Source organism: Phascolarctos cinereus, unplaced genomic scaffold, assembly GCF_003287225.1.
Source record: "Phascolarctos cinereus isolate Bilbo 61053 unplaced genomic scaffold, phaCin_HiC Scaffold_4;HRSCAF=312, whole genome shotgun sequence".
In the NCBI taxonomy this organism is placed as follows: Eukaryota; Metazoa; Chordata; class Mammalia; order Diprotodontia; family Phascolarctidae; genus Phascolarctos; species Phascolarctos cinereus.
Window position 1 is genome coordinate 29,940,400 of NW_027555847.1, and position 20,086 is coordinate 29,960,485.

General features: G+C 42.0%; 1 protein-coding gene across 21 annotated transcripts in view; it reads right to left on the reverse strand.

Annotated features, from left to right (window-relative positions):
• MAGI1 (membrane associated guanylate kinase, WW and PDZ domain containing 1) overlaps positions 1-20,086 on the reverse strand; it is a 711,509-nt gene that overhangs the window by 26,994 nt on the left and 664,429 nt on the right. For 16 of the 21 annotated variants that reach the window (XM_078152122.1, XM_078152126.1, XM_078152128.1 and 13 more), the window contains 5 exons: positions 16,188-16,404; positions 10,625-10,702; positions 6,273-6,364; positions 5,123-5,315; positions 1,731-2,024 (listed from right to left, as the gene is read on the reverse strand). In XM_078152122.1, the coding sequence (XP_078008248.1) occupies positions 1,731-2,024; positions 5,123-5,315; positions 6,273-6,364; positions 10,625-10,702; positions 16,188-16,404 (874 nt within the window). The remainder of the gene's footprint in view (positions 1-1,730; positions 2,025-5,122; positions 5,316-6,272; positions 6,365-10,624; positions 10,703-16,187; positions 16,405-20,086) is intronic. The other 5 variants (XM_078152127.1, XM_020978995.2, XM_020979003.2 and 2 more) reach the window with 1 other exon arrangement.

The following is a 20,086-nucleotide window of genomic DNA, read 5'->3' on the forward strand; positions in this document are numbered from 1 at the left end:
ATCTAAATTTGAAAGTGGTTTCAAGCACACTTCTTTCCCTCATCTCTGCCATCACACATTGGGAACAGAGATCATTCCAAATCTAAGCCATTGGCAGCAGCTATGTTGGCCTTGGATAGGGGGTCCTAGTATAGCTGAAAGGGTTGGTGATTGATGGGAATAGAGGCAGGGATTGGTGGAGGATCAAGGCTAGAGATAAGGACTCTAAAGAACTAGGGGGCTCGGGCCTCTTGGAATGATCAAATGATCACAGAGGTTCTCAAGGAATCTCAGAAGCCATCTCACCCAACCCTCTCATTTTAGAGATGCAGAAACAGGGGGCCAAAGAGGTTAACTTGGCTCATGGCCAAATAAGTGGTAAATACTGGAAAAGGGACTTGAATTCAGGGCCTCTGAGTCTAACCCAGATTCTGGATTCCACCATCCCACATTCTTTTCAGTGTAAATATTCAGAGACACTTCTCAAGTCTTCATAGCTTCCCCATCATCCCTTTTCTTTTCTTTGGTGAGCCCTAAGCATTAGCCCCCTTGGTTTTCTTTTTACTACAGTCCCTGACTTTTTTCAGTCAAGTTTCTCTCCTTCTCTGTCCCATTTTTAAAAAATAAAACACAATTTCCCGCCTTCTGATGGCAGGACTTTCCCAACCCCCTCATTTCTCCCTCTCCACTGGTGTTGTGATAGAATCAGACCTGAAGCAAGGTGAGAATCAAGGGTTTCTTGGGGGATGGGAGGAGGGAAGGACATCTGAGGGCCTAGGCAAGTACCTGCAGAGTAGGTAAGGGGAGAGAGACGGACAAGTAGTTTCACTGTTATCCAGAACCCCCAGATGAGGAAATGCAAAGGATCGCCTTTTCTGTGACTCATCTTAGAGAATTGCCTGGAGGGCAATAGGAGGTCAACTGACTTGCACAGAGTCCCACAGCCCATATGTGTCAGAGGTATGATTTGAACCCAGGTCCTTCCTGGCTCCTAGCTTTGCCCTCTCTATCCATTCCATCAGGCTCTCTCTCAAGAGAAAAGAGGACAGAGCAAATCTCAAGTGGTAGTACCAGGAAAGGAAGGGCAGTTCCCTGGTTCTTGGCTTTCTCTGACAGTCATTCTTTCTCTGAAAGGCACACACACACACCCTGATGACAGTCATAAGTGGTCAGGGGACCATTAGTTCTCTGGCATATTCTGCACCCCTGGTTTGCTCCACTCCACTAGTAAAGATTATCAAGAGTTAACTTAATGGGTGATTTCCCAGGAGGGGTCCCCTATGCCATGACAAGTCTGCCAGCTTCCAAATGTTCTACATCAAAGATCCTCTGTACTAACACATGGGTGGAGAAGAGGGGGCTGACTCTTCATAGCACAATGGTAACCCTTCGGGGAAGGGAAGGAGGAACTCAGGCCAGGGACCATTCTTACTCCTTATATTGCTATTGAGCATCACTGCTTGTCTCAGGGACACCTGGATCCCCCTGTGATGCTGTTACTAGTGATAAACCAGAATGGACATCACTATGGGCTTTCCCTGGACCAATGCCCAGAGACAGCCATCGCTCTGGAGGACGGCACCACACAAAGTACCGGTGCCCAGGTGTGTTCTTAGGAGGGGAACACCCCCTAAATGAACTCAATTCCCTGTTAAAAATGTCATTCCCTTCAACGAGGCTCTTCAATGGGCATTTTCTCCAACGATACTAGAGCTCAGCAGTAACAAGGAGTTTGCTCACTTGGTGCTTACCAAAAGTGGTCCCTGCCTCTGGCCTGCTCACGGAGGAGACGATGACAAATCCAAAGCCTTCGTTCTCCCCGCGGCGGATCTCCACATCGTAGGGCTGCAGCGCTGTGCTCACCACTCCGCTGCCCCCGCCCCCGCCGCTGCCAATCCCGCTGGTGCTGCCACTGCCCGAGCTCACGGTATTCAGAGAGTTCTGACTGCCCTGGGGAGTGCGCTTCTCCTCTGTTAGGGAAGCTGGCTGGTTGCTGCTGTGATGGGAAGATGCTGGGGAAGGGACCTCATTTTCTGCTTTGGGTACTGAAAAAACAAAGACAGAGATACTCCTGAGACACTGGCTTCCTTCCTTCCCTTCTCCTTTCCTTCTTCCCTTTTCCCTTCCTCCCTTCTTCCTTCCTTCCTTCCTTCCTTCCTTCCTTCCTTCCTTCCTTCCTTCCTTCCTTCCTTCCTTCCTTCCTTCCTTCCTTCCTTCCTTCCTTCCTTCCTTCCTATGTTATAGTGAGGATTCCTTTCCTAGATGGGTGGGATGAGAAGGTCTCCAAAGTCCCTTTCACCTCTCCAATTCTGTGGCTCTGTAATTTTATGGCAAGAGTACTAACAACTAGGGAAACCTGCAAAGGCTTCCAGTAGGAGGAATCTGAGAATCTCAAGAGCTGGAGGTGAGGACAGTCTGTGCACAAAGGGACAGAGAATATCACATGTCGGTAATGGCAATTAGTCCAGTTAGCCTAGCCTACAAGTGAAAGTGGGTTGAAGTAGACTAATGTGGAATAAGCCCTCCTCCTGTTCAATACTAATATAATCCAAAGATTAGGTGAATAGTGTTTCCTCCCACTCTCAACCTGGAACAACAGAAGATATGATGAAGCTTTGCTTACCAAGTATGGCCCCCTTTCATTGACAGGTAGCAAGGCATAAATGAAAAGACCTGAATTCAAATCCCATCCCAATCATTTACTAGCTATTTGACCCAGGCCAAGTCTAAACTTCTCACATTCCATTTCCTCATCTATAGAATGCAGACAACAGTAACCCTCATGAGACTGCCGCAGAGAAAAATAAGAGAATGTGTGTAAAATGCTCTGCAAATCTGAAATATTATAGAAGCATTCATTTGTCTATGGACTATTCCTCTTAATATTCACCCGTCTATAAGCCACAGAAGGAAACAGGAGGAGCCTCTGGTCTTCACACACGCTCTAAAACCATCTTTGTCCCCAGCTTAAAGTTTCTAACGAATTCCAGTCCATCTCTATGGACTGTCCGGTGCATAAGTCAAAACAGAAGTAGCTCAGATGGTCGGATGTGGCTGGGGGATGAATAACTCTTGGCATTACTGTCCAAAGGAGTCCTGCCCAAGGAAGGTGACCAAGGGAGAAGAGTCACTTTAGTCGTTCCTTAGAGACTTTCTCAGTGGCTCAGCAAGCCGAAGATCTTTAAGAAGCTAAGTTAATCCTGGAATCTTAAAAGCCCTTGACTGGCCCTAAGAGAGCAGGGTGGATTTACGTAAGACAGTTGTGCCTGTGCGGCACCTGGGAGATCTTTTGCCTCCCTCCCCTCCGAGATTTTAGGGGACGATTTCTCCGTCAGCGATAATCAGTCTCCCTCGAAGACTCTGCTGCTGTTCATAGTTCCCTCTATCCCTGACCAAGCGGCTGGGTGGCAAAGTGACAGGATATTAGATTTATTTGGCATTAGGATCATCATTCTTATGTTGCTTTTTTTAAAAAATAAATACATAAATACAGTTAAAAACAAATTAATTTGCACACATCATTGTGAATCTAAAAGTCCACAGTAACAGCACAGACAGGCAGAACAGAATAGTGGAAGCAGCAAAGGACTTTGAAGCAGGGGATGCAAGCTGACGGGCCTATAGTTCTAGAGACAGGGGGGCCTCGGGGGTCGTCTACTTCAACCTCCTTATTTCACAGATGAGGGAAAGGCAGTGAACTGATGCTCCCAAGGTCACAGCATCAGGAAGTAGCAAAGCCAGATTCGAACTCGGTTCCTTTGGACTCCGATTCAGCCTTCTTTCCCCGCTGTCTCTCAATTCCGACGCTTTTCAGTTACTCTGGGCACCTTTCTCCACACTTCAGCTTCCTCATCTGTCCCAAAAGGGCTGATAATATCTGCCCTGCCTGTTTCACTGGACTGTGAGGCAAGCAGTGTAAATCTCCAGGAACTATATAAATGCTAGTCATTATGATTATGTTGGGGCAGCGTATGACCTCATTCTTATTGCAAAAGGTCTGCAGAGGTTTTGAATAAGAATAACATTTTGGTCCAGAGAATGCCTTGCCTTCTCAATTTAAAATACCATTAATCCAACCCCCTAAATAGTAAATATACCAAATTTGGTCAATTAAACAAGAACAAAGAAGAAAACCATCTCGTCATTTTCAGGTGGCCTCTACCTGCTTTTCATCTGTCAAACTTCTAGCCAAAATTTAAGGAGTGAATCTGTCAGTATTAGAGTAAAACTCTTAGGTTCTAATAGGTTAGTGACACCACATCTTCCACAGAGGATCGTCGAATTGAGAACTGAAAAGGGTGCACAGATATCATGTGGTCTAATGACTCAATTTTACAGCTGGGGAAACTGAGGCCTGACTTGCCTAAAGTAGCTAATGGCATTCAGGATCTGAACTCAGGTCTTCTGACTTCAAACACAGTCTTCTTTCCACTACCCCAAAGTGGCACCCTACTAAAGATGCCAGGATGTCAGTTTCTCACTGGCAATGTCAGTTTTCTCCACTAAACACTTCCCAGTGAAAACGGAACTATGCCTGCGGCCATTCTGTCTACAGCGACGGCTGCTCATCTTGCCTTTGTTTGTGAACTGAGACACCCAAAGTACCGAAGACACCATTCTTTGATTTTCTTGTAAGGAAGGATGCTCCTCTTTGACAGCCGAGGCCAACGACGGGAGGAGTCTGTAATGTGGCTGTGAGCTTCTCTCCCGTGGCCTTATTTTTCATTTTACTTTGACTTCCAATTTCATGCTGCATTCTTTTCTGACTTTCAAGATGACCTTCAAAGCCCACTTAACACCTCCTTCTGCAGAGAATTAACATGACATGAAGAGGATGACTAAGTAGTGTCAGTCAATATGGGGGCATGGGAAATACGTATGCCACTAGCCTTCTCCCTCTGTAGAAAATGCACTAGAGTCACGTAAAAGTACTTCTACATGACTGCAGTTTTGCAGAAGTGTAGGAAAGCAAACCATCTGGAAATTCTAAGCTTGATCAAATTTGCAAACATTTGCTAAAATAGATGCTTGAGGAGGCAGATATGAGAAAAAGGGCTGTTTCTTTTCCTTTTGAAGAAAATGAGAATGCAGGAGAGTGCCAGTGAATGCTACCAACGTCCAGCCTCTGGTATTTGCAACTCACCCGCGTAGACCACTTTACGCCGCACAGTGAGGTTGACATGGCCTTGCTTGGCAGCTTGTTGCATAAGTTGGACCACGAGCTGGTGAGATTTTCCGATCACGGGTGTCCCGTCAACACAGATTAGCTCATCTCCAGACCTGAGGCGACCGTCTGCGTCAGCCGCACCCAGCGGTACGATGTGACCGATATAAATCTGTTATGGGATGAGGGAATGGATGGAATGTCAGCCAGCAAGAAGGTGACAAATCAGCTAGATTACCAGATGCCCTGCACACAGTAGGTCCTTAATAAATATCTGTTGAATGGAACTGATGAACAGGTTTGATGGAAGGGCTGGTGGTATTTACACTGTTGGATGCTAAGCCTCAATCAAGTCACCCAAATTTTCTAAGCCTGTTTCCTGATCTGTCAAATAAGGTTGGAGTAAATGACCTTTAAGGTCCCTTCCAACTCTTAAACACTCTACAATTATATGAATAATATAAAGAATAACTAGATCTCCTGCTTTCTTCCTTTTCTTATCTCAGAACCATAACATATATTCCCCCCTCATCAACTCCAAGACACCTCTTTTCATTTAGTCTGGTGAAAACTTCTTTCATCACAAAAGGGAATTGGTGCCTTTTGGACCACTCCATTTCCTGATCTCAAAGCCCTCCCTTGAATATCTCTGTCCTAAGTTTTTACAGTTATAATACATTGTTAACTTTTATGGTAAACTCCTTAAAGTCAGTTGTCTTACTCCTTCTCTCCCACACACAGAGTTTACTTGGTAAATAATGCCAACTTAGTGACAGTATTTTTGTTCGCTTTCATTAGGGCATCAATCCACCCATCGATGACTACTCTGACTTTACCTCATTTCCCATCTTTGTTGAAGGCGACTTCTTTGGGCTCAGTCCCTAGAATTTTACAGCTACTATTTCCCCTGTATTTATGATGCCCAGGAAGGAAGTGCAACCTTCTCCAATGACCACAGGAACTTTTCCAACCTAACAAATAACTAATCCACCCCTCACATTGAAACCATAACAAAAGATATGGAACCAGAGTAATGAAAGTCTAGTGATCTCTCCATGCATGTTGCAGACTAACATGAGATCTTGGAGGGAATGGTGACAAAACACCCACCATGCCAAGACACACTTACAGGCTCTCCAGGTTCATTTCCACCTAGAATCCTAAAGCCAAATCCTGTTTCTTTTCTCCACAGGAAGATATCTTGTTCTTGGAAATCTGGGACTACAGAGAAAGAGAAAGAGAAAAGGAAGGGAAGAAGGCAGAAGGAGAGGGAAAAGGAGAGGGAAGGGGGAGAGTGAGGAGAGGGGGGGAGGGAGGGAGGGAGTGGGGGGAGGGGGAGAGAGAGAGAGAGAGAGAGAGAGAGAGAGAGAGAGAGACAGAGAGAGAGAGACAGAGAGACAGAGAGAGAGAGAGAGAGAGAGAGAGAGAGAGAGAGAGAGAGAGAGAGAGAGAGAGAGAGAGAGAGAGAGAGAGAAGAGGGAGATTATTTACACTGATGCTTTTCAGTCACTTCTCAATTTTCCCCTATCCAAAGGTGAATAAAATTACATGACTAATAAGGATGCCACTTGAATAGATTAAAGGTTGGCAATGCAGAAGCAGAAGAGAAATGGAGTGAGTGTGAATCACTGAAGGCTTATGGATGAATGTGGACCTTGCTCATCTCCTTTTTTAATGGATGGGTCTGAGGCAGATATTCACAATCAAACTCAAACAAATATTTCTCTGCAAAGCTCTTATTCTGCCTCGATTCTTTTACTCAGCACACTCTCTCTCTGAAGTCAGTATTGCTGGGAAGAGGGTGAGGGGATCATTAAATCTTTAGCTACTGAGAGTCGGCTATAATTTAAAAGAAGTGTATCAAATGGAAGTCAGAGTACCCTGTAAAGTCCTAATTAATGCATTTAAAATGCTATACTGGTTTTTTATTACCTATTACCAATGGTGTTTTACAGTTCAGAAGCTAGCCAAAGGATTCACCTTCTGATAAGAAAGAGTGCTAGATTATTAGAAACCCCCCCCCAAAAAAAATCCCAAACAAATATGGAAATACTCTTTTCCATATGCAATCAAGGGCCATTTATGTCAAAATCTGTATTCGGCTATGGTCACTTTTGCAAAGAAAATGGATTATTGGACTTAGTGAGAGATGCTAAAAACATTATCATTGAGCTCCTGCTGGATAAGATACAGATGTCCTCTGAAATCCTGGGAAGCGATGGAACTCCAACCACAACACAAGCATCAAATCTAAAAGTTGCATTGAAGTACAATGAAACCAACCCTCTGGTTAGTGATTTGCATGTCTGTCATGGTCTCTGCTCCAATTCGTCAGGTCAACCTTGAATGAGTAGAAGCAGCATCACCATTTAGCGCTAATGATGTTTTTAATCCCACCACTAACAACCAGTAATGACAGAGGGTGGGAGAAGGGTGGAGCGAGAAGGTGTTAAATCCTTTGGTTCAGGGAAATCAGCTTCCACACAATAAAACTGCCTTAACCAAAGGAATGATGGAACCCTATTTCAATGGATTTGTTATTTCATTTCTTTAAAGCATTCATAGCAAGCCATGTAGTCTACAGAATAAGGCTTTTTTGGGGCAGTGGGTGGAGGGAGTACCAGTTTATTGTAGTGAAACTCCAAGAGGATCTATTGATTTCTATCGATCTATCTAAATATATACATATATCAGGAAATACATACACACACACACACACATATATATATAAAATATATATACATGTATGTATACACATGTGTGTGCAGATGTCTGTTTGTTTATCTATCTATACCTTTCTTTCTCTCCAGATATCCGTACACACACACACACACACACACACACACACCCCCTGGATATTGTTAAGCTATTTTAATTAATTGAATTGCATGCCATAGGTATTTGCAGTCCTGGCAATTTCAATCTGGTCCTTTCTAAGTCTGTGAGTTGTGGGGGGTGAGAGGAGGAGGCTCTGGAGAGCAGGGAGAAGGTGGCTGAATCTTTAAATTGGTTTTAGATGTTCCCTTTTCAATGACTCACCATAGAATTTAAAATAAAATATGAATTTGGAAGGCAGATGAGTGAATACTAAGTCATAGGTGTTCAGATCTGAAATTTTTGCCTGAGCCATCATAATAACAAGGATTTACCTGTGTTCTCATTTTTAAAAAAATGCTTTCTTATTTTAATTGCCAGGGCTAAGCTAGAAACCTCCAAGAAATGTAAACTGAAGCTACAGCATGAGACTGTTACAAACATAATTAGAGAATAATATCATCCTAAGCATGCCAAGATGACAGTAATATTTTTACATTCACATTAGCTCATTGGGATATTTGTGGTAATAGCCTAGTTTTGACAACAGATTAAGAAGAGGTGCATCTTTTTGCTTTATGAATATAACCAAAGTATACCATGGAAGATTTCTAGCACATTGCTGGGTTTCTGGAAAAGATCTGGCTAAACTCTTCTGAGGTCAAGGTTCATCTGCAAGATAGACATGGATTTCTGCAGAGACCTTCAGCCAGGACCCATATTCTTGGTGTCTTTTAACACATACTCATTTGGCCACGTTGTTAAGACACTAAATGTGGCAAATACTTTGACTAGCGCTTGTCATGAAAGAACTGGATGGCATGTTATGAGAAGCAGAGACCTTGGCTTACCATGTGATTTAGACCAGAGCAATAAAAAGGTTGTTCATTGCTGAAAAACCTTAACTGAAAAAGGTAAGTTTGCGTAAAAAAAAAATCAACCTTTTGGTGAAACAGGAAACGCTTAAATGATAACAGGGATGGCAAACACCGAGAACAGAGACACAGAACAAACACGTACACAATACACTGGGGTACAGAGACTCATTGTCAAGTTATCTTTCAGGGCTTTTTCCATAGCACGAACTCCCCAATGTACAGGAGGGAGCCAATTAGCAAGTGACTCTTCAAACTTGTGTTGCCAACACTCCTACCCTACAGACTCACTTCCACCTAATAAGCGGATGTAGTAATGCATGTGCATATTTAGGGCAACCAATATCCAAGAATAATGAAAATTCATGCACTACAAGCGCCATATTGCATGAAAACATGGAGCTTTTTGGCATTTGCTTCTTTTCTTGAGTTCCCTGGGACTTAGACGCAGAAGGAACCTAAGAAATCATCTTGTCCTCATTTTACAGATGAGAACGAGTCCCAAAGAGATCACAGGATCACAGATTTAAAGCTGGAAGGGGCCCTACAGTTCCCTCTCACTCTATCCTAGAAGGAAACCGAGTCTCCAAGAAGTTAAATGATTATCTATGGCCACTCAACAGATGATAAGCAGCAACGATGAGGTTTTAAGTCTGATTCTCTGAATGTACAGCTGGTGCCCCTTTTTCTTTAATACATACGCTCACTCCTCTTCCAAGACAAAACATTGAGGACGAGGCCATCACCCAAATATCTTCTTCATTTTTTTTAAAGTTACAAAGAGGGTTTCCATGGACAAGTTCCCTCTCTAATCCATCTTATACGCTGCTACTGAATTGATTTTTCTAAAGAACAAGTCTGACCAGGTCATGCTCCTTTTGCATGAATTCCAGTGGCTCCCTAGGGCCTCCAGAATCAGACAGAAAATCCTGTTTGGCATTTCAAGTTCTTCACAACTGGGCCCTACACTCTTACTTCCAGACTTCTCGCACATGGCACCCCTCCTCACATCATAAAAGGCACTACATGTCCTGTTTTGGCGCTGGCTAGCCTCCATCCCTCGAATCCACTTCCTCTTCATTTCAGTTTCTCTGAATCCCATTTTCTTAAAAGCATAGCTCGACTACCACCTCTAGTGTGAGGTGTTTCCTAATCCCAATGGAGGCTACTACCTTTGCCCCTAAAATCACCTTGTATCTGCTTTGCATGTAGTTGTATGTACAGACGCCATCTCCCCAGGGTAGACTGTATGCTCTTTGTGAGGTTATTTTTTCTTTTATTTTGGTATCCTCAATGCCTGGTGTATAGTAGGTGCTTAGTAAATGCTTGTTAACTGAATGATTGAACTAACAGTCATGTCTCTTTTGACTGTGAAGTTTAGCCAGAGCTAATTAAGAGGTGAATCAAAGTTTTACATTTTTTTGAAGTCATTGTAGAAAACCCTCAACCCTGGAAAAAGCCATGAAAAGACTTCCTTTGGTAATGAGAAGGACTGGAATATCCAGCTCAGAGGGAGTAGCCCTGAGCAGGTGTTTCCATCCCTAGAGTTACGTGATACACTCACTGAATAGGACAGACAGATGTGCACCATATTGACAACTCTTGCCTCTGGTCTCTAATTTGTCAATGAGAGATCCGAGGCATATGTATCCCCTAATTACTTTTTGTGCTGTTTCCTTCCCATCTTTCCCCCCAGTTACACAGCTTCCTCCCCAATGCAACGTACTGGGAACATCAAACAGGATGCAAGACAATACAGAAATATAAATTTTCGACTTGTTCTTACTCTTACATTCTCCAAAATTCGTGGAATTGATTTCTCTCTCTCTTTCCCCCTTGCTCAATCCCGATGCAGGCGAAGGTGACATAGCTGTAATATTAATTTTACAATTTTGCAAAACTTAATGTTTCTGCTTTCTCTGGCATTCATTTTAATTTAATTTTAACTGATAAAGGGAACATGCAGTTCAATTTTCACATATAGCACGGTAAAGGTCATAGCTGCTTCAGATGTAAAATGACTTTGACGACATTGAATTAGTTTGAAAAGAAGTACTATAGTTTCTTTCATGGTGTATGGTGTGTGTGTGTGTATATATGTGTGTGTGTGTGTGTGTGTGTGTGTGTGTGTGTGTGTGTGTGTGTGTGTGTGTGTGTGTGTGTGTGTGTATTTTCTATAAGATGTAGAAGGCAGACAAAAACCACAATTTACAATTATACCATTAAGGATACCATGAAACAATGAAAGCCATCCTTATATTTTCATTAGGTTTCTTATATGACTGGCATATTCTAAATTTTATATTTCTAAATAATTTAATTTTAATCAATTCATGATTTTTCTAAGGTTTATCTATTTTTTTAAAAGTCTTTTAAAATAGACTTGTTTATAGATACACTTTCTTGGGAAATGTATTTTGCAAGGGGGTTTGTTTGTGTGTGTTGGAAGTATCTGTTAAGTGCAATCAAAATTCCTCAATATGTTAAATAATAGGTTTGTTTCATTTATACTTGGGTACACTCCCTGAGAGGAACACTGAGCTAGTGAAGAGAATCTCAAATCCCTTTTGGATGGGAATACTTTTTCAGCACTTGTACCAATGTCTCTTTTAGTGAATTCTTGACTGTTGAAATCCAAAGTCTAGTGTTGAAGATTTGGGCTGGTCTATAGTGATAGGTAACAGATGCAACAGACATTACAATATCTTACAGGAGTGAATTCAGCAATTCTGCACCTGTAGGCATGGATCTCCTGGGTCTGAGTGTTTTGTTAACATGAGGGTTTATAGCATTTTTCTTTCTAACTATTTTATCTCAAGGCAAAGTTTAAACACCAGACATTTGATATGTGCTGTTTTTCAAGTGCCATTAAAAACAAACAAACAAACAAACAAACAAAAAAGGTATATTTGTTTGAAATAGCCCCAATGTTATTTTCCAAGAGGAATTGAAGAAATCGGTATGCGATTAGAAATGAAGTCCAAATACTAAAGAGACAGCACATTTTTTCCAAAAAAGCTTTCAAAATTGCTTTATAGCGCTCATCTTTACTTTTAATTAAACATTTAAGCTCTTCAAACGGATTCATTAACATATCTGCAATTCAGATTAATTCATTCTGTCACTGCTGTTTTGACAGATGGCCATATGTAGGATATGGAATTTTGCAAAGCATCCAGGCCATGTGAGAAAATGTGATAGCAGATTGTGTTAATCTTCAAGCTAACTTTAATAATAAAATGAAACGGAAGAGGCATCTTACAAAATAAATTCTGAACAAAGAGAGGGATGATGTATTACAATGACTGCACTGTTTCTGCAATTATCTCATTTTATGTAGAGTGCTTTGCCCATTTTAAATGTCTGGGTTTTTTTTTGGGGGGGGGGCGGAATGGTCAAACCCAGGAGGCCCAGTGAATTCTAACCTGGGTCCATGATCAAAGTATGCTAGAAAGGGATAACAGATACAGAATCACGCTCCCTCAAGGTAACATTCCCCAAGTAGACTAGAAGCTTGTTGAAGACAGGGAATGTTTATCATTTAGTCTTTTTATCCAGTGTGCTGCACAAAGCATACCCTTCCTAAGTTTCCCTTGCCTTGGATCAGAAGATGAGATCCACAACTCTTCATTGGTAGGAATTTCTAAAATGGCAAAAAATATTCAATCTTGGAAACTGACTGACGGTCCTTATTCCAGTAATTACATCACACCATGAAACCTGAGCATCAATTAAGTTGTCATTGTCACCTGAAGATTTAGTCTCTGGTCATGATGTAAGAATGGAATGTTCTTTTTTTTTTTCTAACCATGCACTTTTTAATGGCTGCAAAGAAGGTGGACATTAGATTGGCAATGTTCATTCCAAAATGGAACCCTACTTACTGTCGCTGACACAAACTCAAGAGAAAAGGAAGCTATTAGTGACAAGGCCACACTAGTTTCTAAGAAAACCAATAAATAAGTCCTTAGATCCCAAGTTCTAATGGGAATGTCATTTCCAGATCATAGGCATCATAGACTTTGAGATGAGATCTTGCCTAAGAAAGCCATGTTATCTAGCCGACTCATTTTATAGAAGAAGAAACTGGGGATCAGAATTTACCCAGGTAGAAAGTGTTATGATTCAAACCTAGTCCTCAGACCCCCAAGTCCCGCACTCTTTCCAATACACTAGGCTAGGATTAAAAACAAAATGGTACTGCGGCTGTGAACTCTTAAGCAAGAATGAGCTGTCATCAATCTACTTGGCCCAATGCCAGCACTTCAGAGCACAATTATTTTTCTGGGTGGATCATATACTGATGCACATCCACACCTGTGTACTTTACAGACCAGGAATGAGGTCAGGGAAACAAGAGCTCTGTCTCAATTGAGGTAGAGCCATTGAACTGAAATGCACCTCTTGAAAAGAGGAGGTACAATTAGTGAGGAAACTGAAGTCGTGGTGAAATTACTACTCCTTAGACAATCTTTCCTCTAAGTGCTTTAGCTCAGTGCTGTCTGACCAAACACAGTAATCACTGGAAAGCTTTCTTGTACTGAAATCAAAGAGGAATCTCTTATCTTTGTCTGATGGTGGATATCTGAGCCCCCGACCTAAGAATATCAGCAGAGGGCAAATGCAGATGTTCAGTTTGGAAAAGAGAAGGCTCCAGGGGCAGGATGACAGTTAGGAAACCTATCGCCGTCTTTGAACATGTGAAGGGTAGTCACACAGAAGAAGGATTAGGCTTGTTTTGTCTGGCCCTATGGGGTAAAACCATTGGGTGGAAGTGGCAAGGAGGCAAATTGTTAACAAGTAGCACCATCAGAAAGTGGAAATGGTGGTGGGCTCGTCTTCATACAGAGGCTGTATGTCTACTTATTGGAAATGTTGTAATGGGGAGCCTTCTTTGATCGTGTATTTCACTTGGTGGTCCTTCCAATTCTAAAATTTCATGATTTTGACCTATTTTACTGGTACAACAGTAATAGTGAAAATCAAATACTGATTTTCTATTTGTCAAAGTCTGGGAAATAAAAAGAACTTGCATTTATATACAGTATTAAGGTCTAGAAGCCCATTTCTCTCCACTCTGAGATATAATAATTATAGGGATGGGAACTGCATCTATGATTGCATTGATATGGGAACTCAGCTCCCTTTACCAGTGGAGGTTGGCATCTTCTCTGCACCTTATAGACCCAGAGGATCTATAGGACCACACAGCTAAGAAATGTTTTAAGATAATCCCATATCTCCTGGCTCTCAGATCATCATTCTATCTACCCTTTGTCATCTTCTGTGTTAGTTTACTTTCCCCACATCCATCTACCTTCATATTCTTCTTAAGTTGCTACTAGTCCCAAGAACAGAAGTCTTAATGTCACAGTTGCACAAAGGCAATCCTGTGTATTTGGTAGGAAATTAAAAAGTCCCCAATCAACAGGTCAGTGGAAAGTTCCCAGAGCAATGCGATCAAAATGTCTGTGATGCAACTACTCAGCTTGCTTTGGGTAGACTGGACAGAGCCAAAATATCAGGTACCACCATGGATATAGAGTGTCCATTGCCATGGCTTGAGCTGGCTAGGGCAATTCTGTTTTCTTGGCCTTGGGCCTCAGTGGTATTCTCATGTTCTCCATCAAATTTTTACCACAGAGGAAATAATAGCATCTTCATTCTGGCCAACATCCTTCTTGACTTTGTAGTCTTAATTTGAGCTCTTCTGGATAAGAAAGGTCATTGAAATTTAAAACTGGTCACGATAAAAAGGGCCAAGGGAACGTATTTGTCCCCTGAAGGAGAAACTAGCAGGGAAGAGAATTCTGAGAGATCTACTCCTGACCCCCACACCCTGAAAGGCCACAGTTTTAAGATGATCTTGCCTTGCCAAATAGCCATATGGACATTTGGTCCCAAGAGCAAAGGAGCAAGTTACTCTTTGAGACAGGTCTAATCCCCTCATATCTTGATTCTTTTCTGGTTCCAGAGAAGACGAACATAAGCTCTGGAATGTCACCGTGAGCAAAGGAGACATACTCTACACACATTCAGATGGATGGAGCTGGGAAGCCTACTCATAGGCACTGTGCTTATGAAGAAATCTGCCTTCCCCTCCCAGGTCCACAGCCAAGCCCATTTCTCTAGGGACACTGTCCAAAAAGTGGCTCCTAGGATTTGGGTCCCCTCAGGGGCCATCTGATTCAACCCCCTCATCATATAGATGAGGAAACAAAGGTCCAGTGAGGTTCCAATTAGCCAAGATCACAAAGGCATTAAATGGCAGAGGCTGGATTTGAATCCAGATCCCCTGACTCTAAAGTGAGCAGTCCCCTCCATTTTTCTTATGAAGGAAAGAGAGCAATTCGTTTCTCTTCTTTTCCTTCATCCAACTACCCTTTAGCAAGGAACTAGGGAAGGATGTTAGCAGCATCCTCTCTTGTCTCAGATCTGTGACGTGACTTGCCATTACATGTTAGGGTGAGAATTCAGTCTCTTCTACTCACTTTAATCTGTCCTAACCATGCAAAACTTCCAGTTTCAAGAAGGAAACTAATTTAACAGCCCCTTCCCAGGCTTTTTAGGTCATCTTCTCATTCCTAACCAAAATGAATGTTTTTTCTGATTAATATTCTTTGCAAATTGCCTTGTCATGACAAGAGAAATTAGAGTTAGTCAGAAGAGCCTATGCCCTTGTTAAGAGCCCTATAGCATCTCCAGCATGTGAGCCTGCCTCCTTCCTGGTATACAGAGACAAGCTAAGGCCAAAGCGTCATGCCAAACACCCTTGTAAATAATGAAAGCAAAAGCTACTTACTGTAGCTATTGGTTTGGGGGATGATTAGAAGAATAGATAATGGCCTAAAATCTACTCGCATTTTGCAAAATCAAGAAGGCGCTAAGAAAGCATTTAATTTCTTCCCATTATCTTTGCAATCTAAGCCAATCACATTTACGTCCTATTGTATAGCAGAGCTACTGCACAAGAAGGGATTCTGAGCTCAGGGCACACCGTAATTTCCACTGAAGAAGGAATTAATGAGACAGCATCTCTTATCTTCAGGTTCTTTTAACTGAAGGGGGGAAAATCCATTTTCATCCAGGCTCTTTTTTCTTTTTTTGAGCATCATCAATTCCTCTCTCTCTTTTGAACAGAGACATAATTGAGTCCTTAAAAACGTCCAGCAGATTTGACTTGCTGATCTTGTCAGCATTCTCCTCCATACCTAATTTACATGCATCCATTTAGCAAACCGAAAAGCCTATATTTTCAATAAACATTGGAGAGAGGGAAGTCGGGGCCCTGGGCAGCCAAGGAAGAGCCCTACTGCTGCCAGAATCACAAACAGAAGGATCTATCCAGTACTCACGTCGGCTTTCATACATGCTCCTGGACTGAGCCCAGATTTTGAAGGGATCTGGCTTTTTCTGTCCAGAGCTGTCTATTTGGTCTGCTGCTGGGGCCTCAGCAGGAGGGAAGTCAGGCAGCGCCTGTGTACTATGGCTGGGGGAAGCTGTGTGTCCGCTCCGGTGGCTGGAGACGCTATGCTGAGAGCTGTTTTGGCTATCTTTCCTCTCCAGTGGTTGCTGTCAGAAAGGGAAAGAACAGAGGGTTATTATCGGTCTTCCAAGTGGGTGTTCGCCCATCATTTTCTCTTTGTTCAGCATTTCTGCATACACATATATAAATACATAAACAACATTCTGGCTCCCACCTTGCTCCAGTTATAATGCTGAGTGTAGATAAATCCCCTGGCAATGGGCAAACTGAGGGATGGGCAGGAAATATGGAAAGGAGAGGATCACAAAACTTACTATGGCAGAAAACAAATCAAATTTTCATTAGAGCTTTCTTAGACACCATGAAAGTTTGGAAAGAGAGACATCTGTTTTAATATTATTACTTTGGAGACAATAAGCTGCCAAAAAATATCATGAATGTTTTAAATTTAAGCCTGTCAAATCTGGGGGAAATACAACCAGGGCTCCAGCTGGACCCTCAGATCGTTTTCACTCCTGCATTTAGTTAAAAACACTTGCCTACATCCTTCCCCCTTCTATATGAATAGAGATAGGTACTAGACCTGCCATTTCTTTGGTAGAGGGATAATGAAAATCCCTCTACTCATGAAAGTGGTATCTTCTCTGAAACTCTTGGTTTCAGAGTTGGTATCAACTCTGACAAGCATTTATTAAGCACCCACTAAGTACCAGGAACTGTGCTAAGTGCTAGGGATCAAAGAAAAGGCAAAAAACAGTCTGTGTTCACCTGGATTTCCCAGTCTAATGAGGCAGAAAACATGTAAACAAGATAAAGACAGAATAAATAGGAAATCATCACAGAGGGAAGAGTGGAAAAGGTGGGATTGTGGAACCTGAAGGAAGCCTAGGGAGCCAGGCGACAGAGATGAGATTACACGAACTGCCCAGGATCACATTTCCAGTTGAAAAGACAGCTCCCTTTTTCTAGTTCTGAGGCCAGCTCTCTATTCACTATAGTATACTGCCTCTACATTTATGATGCTGGAAAGCCTTTAAGGATGCACATCAGGACTTTAACTATGGATAGGTATAAAACAGACACACTATGTGCAGCAGATTTCCCCCACCACAACACAAGGGCCACAGAGCAGAGGTTTTATTTTGCCCTCCTATTCCTAGAGCTTAGAACATAGTAGGCACTTTAAAAAGGCTACTGAGTTGAATGGAATTGACTAACCCCAGGCAGCAGGATGTAATTACTGGAACTGATGAAAATCAAGAAAAGGGGAAGTAGTAATAACAGGGATGTTTTTTCCTAATCAATTAGGCTGGCATGAAATTTCACCTACCAATATCCTACCCTTCAACCAAAATGAAACCTCACGTCCTCATTTGCTTTGCTTAAGGGGATTTCAACTCAGTTTGTCGAATATATGATGTACAATTACTGTTATAGAAGTCAGAAGTACAAATGGGATTAAGGGAAGAGAGTTCTGCTTAAATTCCATTAGTGAGGAAATTCATTAAAGCCAAACCGGCAAAAGATGTATTTAGTCAAGGGCTTGCCCATTTTTAAGAAAAGCTCTTAACCTCAGAGGGAACAGGAAGAGGAGAGAGGGGGAAAGGGGGCATAGCAGAGTAGGGAAAAACACAGGAGACAGGTATTCATGCAACAAGCATTTATTACCCCCCACCCCCTCTAAATTACATTGAGGTTACTTGGTACTCAATTTATAGCGACTTTTCTGTGTATAATTGGGTGAGAGCTGGTTTTTAGTTTTGTCTTTATAGTATCTGGTGCACCGTAGGTGCTAAATAAATAATTACTGAGTGAATAAGTTAGAACTGTCTTGGTTCTTTTTCATAGTAAGGGAATCTTGGTAAATATACATGTGCAAAATGGTCATTATACTCGTCCCCTTCATGAATGGATCATTACTCTTGAACTGAAAGGAATCTCAGAGTCATCTAGTCTGACAAAGAGAGAAATGAGGCTCAAGAATCTACCCAGGATCAGACAGGATTCATAAGCAGCAAGGCCAGGACTGAAACCCAGGCTGTGTGATTCCAAGTTCATAATTCTTTCTTCTGTAGCACACAGCTCTGATCCTGCCTGTGACCTGGGTGACACTGGAAAATTCAATTTACCTGTCTGTAAAATGAGAGCTATACTCGATATCTAAATGGCTGCTCAGTTCTAACTCTATAATCCAATGCAAAACAAAATTAGAAAGATAAATGCCCAGTAAATGTGCATGAACCAACTAGAAAGTATTTGGGGATTAGCCGTGGTTCCATTTCCAGACTCATGGTTCCGGAACATTATAAAAAAAAAGTCCTTTGAATTAAGCAGCCTCATCATCAATATCCATCTTGCAGCACTGAGAAATTCTAGCAATTTGCCTTTCTTCTTCCATTCTTTTCCCTAGGAACACATACACACACACACACACACACACACACACACACACACACACACACACACACACACACACCCCCTCTGTCTCTCTCTCTTTCCCTCTCCTCTCTATCCTCTCTCCCTTTCTCTCATCTGTCCTCTTCCACATCTCTCTCTCTCTTTACTCTCTCTTCTTTCTCTGTCTCCTCTCCTCTCCTCTCTCTGTCCCTCTTTCCTCTCACTCTTTTCTCTGTCTGTTTGTCCGTCCATCTTCCCCCACCCCCATCCTCTCTCTCCTGTCCACGATGTTTGCCAAGGCTCTTTCTCTGCTTCCTTGGATCCTAATAGCTGACTAACACAAGAGGAAGGAAGAGAAACCATGAACCCATCAGATTATTTTCTGCATCCTGAGCCAGATGAAAAGCTCAATTCCATAAGCTAAAGAGTTTCTTGGGAGTAAACCCAATTTCAATAACAATAACAAGAGTAATAAGTGATATCGACATCCCCCTTCATGGTTTTCAAAGCCCTCTTCACTCATTATCTCACCTGAGCCTCACAGCATCTCTGTGAGGAATTCTATATCCATAGATTGGACAGGGCCATGGGATCCTGGCCTTAGGGTTGAAAGAGACCTCAGAAGGCATCTAGTTCAACTATTCCATTTTATAAATGAGAAAACTGAGGCCCAGGCAGATTAAGAGATTTGGCCAAGGACTCAGAAGAAGTGTCGGAGAAGGGGTTTGTAGATCCAGACACTCTCGCTCTTTTGCTCATATCATGTTAGTATTAGGCAACTGACCTGTCCGTGATCTCACAGTGAAGTGTCAGAGGTAACTTTCAAATCCAGGGCTTCCTTATTGAATCCACTCTCCCCACTATCCTACTTGAATATTTTCCTATATATTATAGTAGAAACTGGGACTTAGGGGAGTAAGCCATTTAATTGCTAAAGCCAGAATGTTTTGTGAGTCACTAAGATGCTAGCCTGTTGGATTTAAAAGCTAGAGAGAGAAGAAAGGGCTATATGGTGGAGGGTTATTAGGAAATGAGGGTGATACGAAAAAGCAAAAGAGATCAACAAAACTTAAATAAAAAAATAAAACCATTAGGAAAAATGAGAAAACATTCTGAGATAGAATCTAGTTCTTCCTAAAACTGCATGAAAAAACTAATCCTTTCTGCAATTTAATTCCATCAAAATGTTTTAGAGAAGGGGATGAAATCTGTCAATTACTGGAATATGGTCCTAACATGGCTCAGTTTGGCAGGGAGTAAGCAAAGCCCTGCTGCTATCTGATAACTGACCCATGAGAAGAAATCGATTCTCTCAGTCTCAGCCAGAGGCTCTTTTTCTCCATTTTTCCTACAAGATAGGTGTCTGACGGG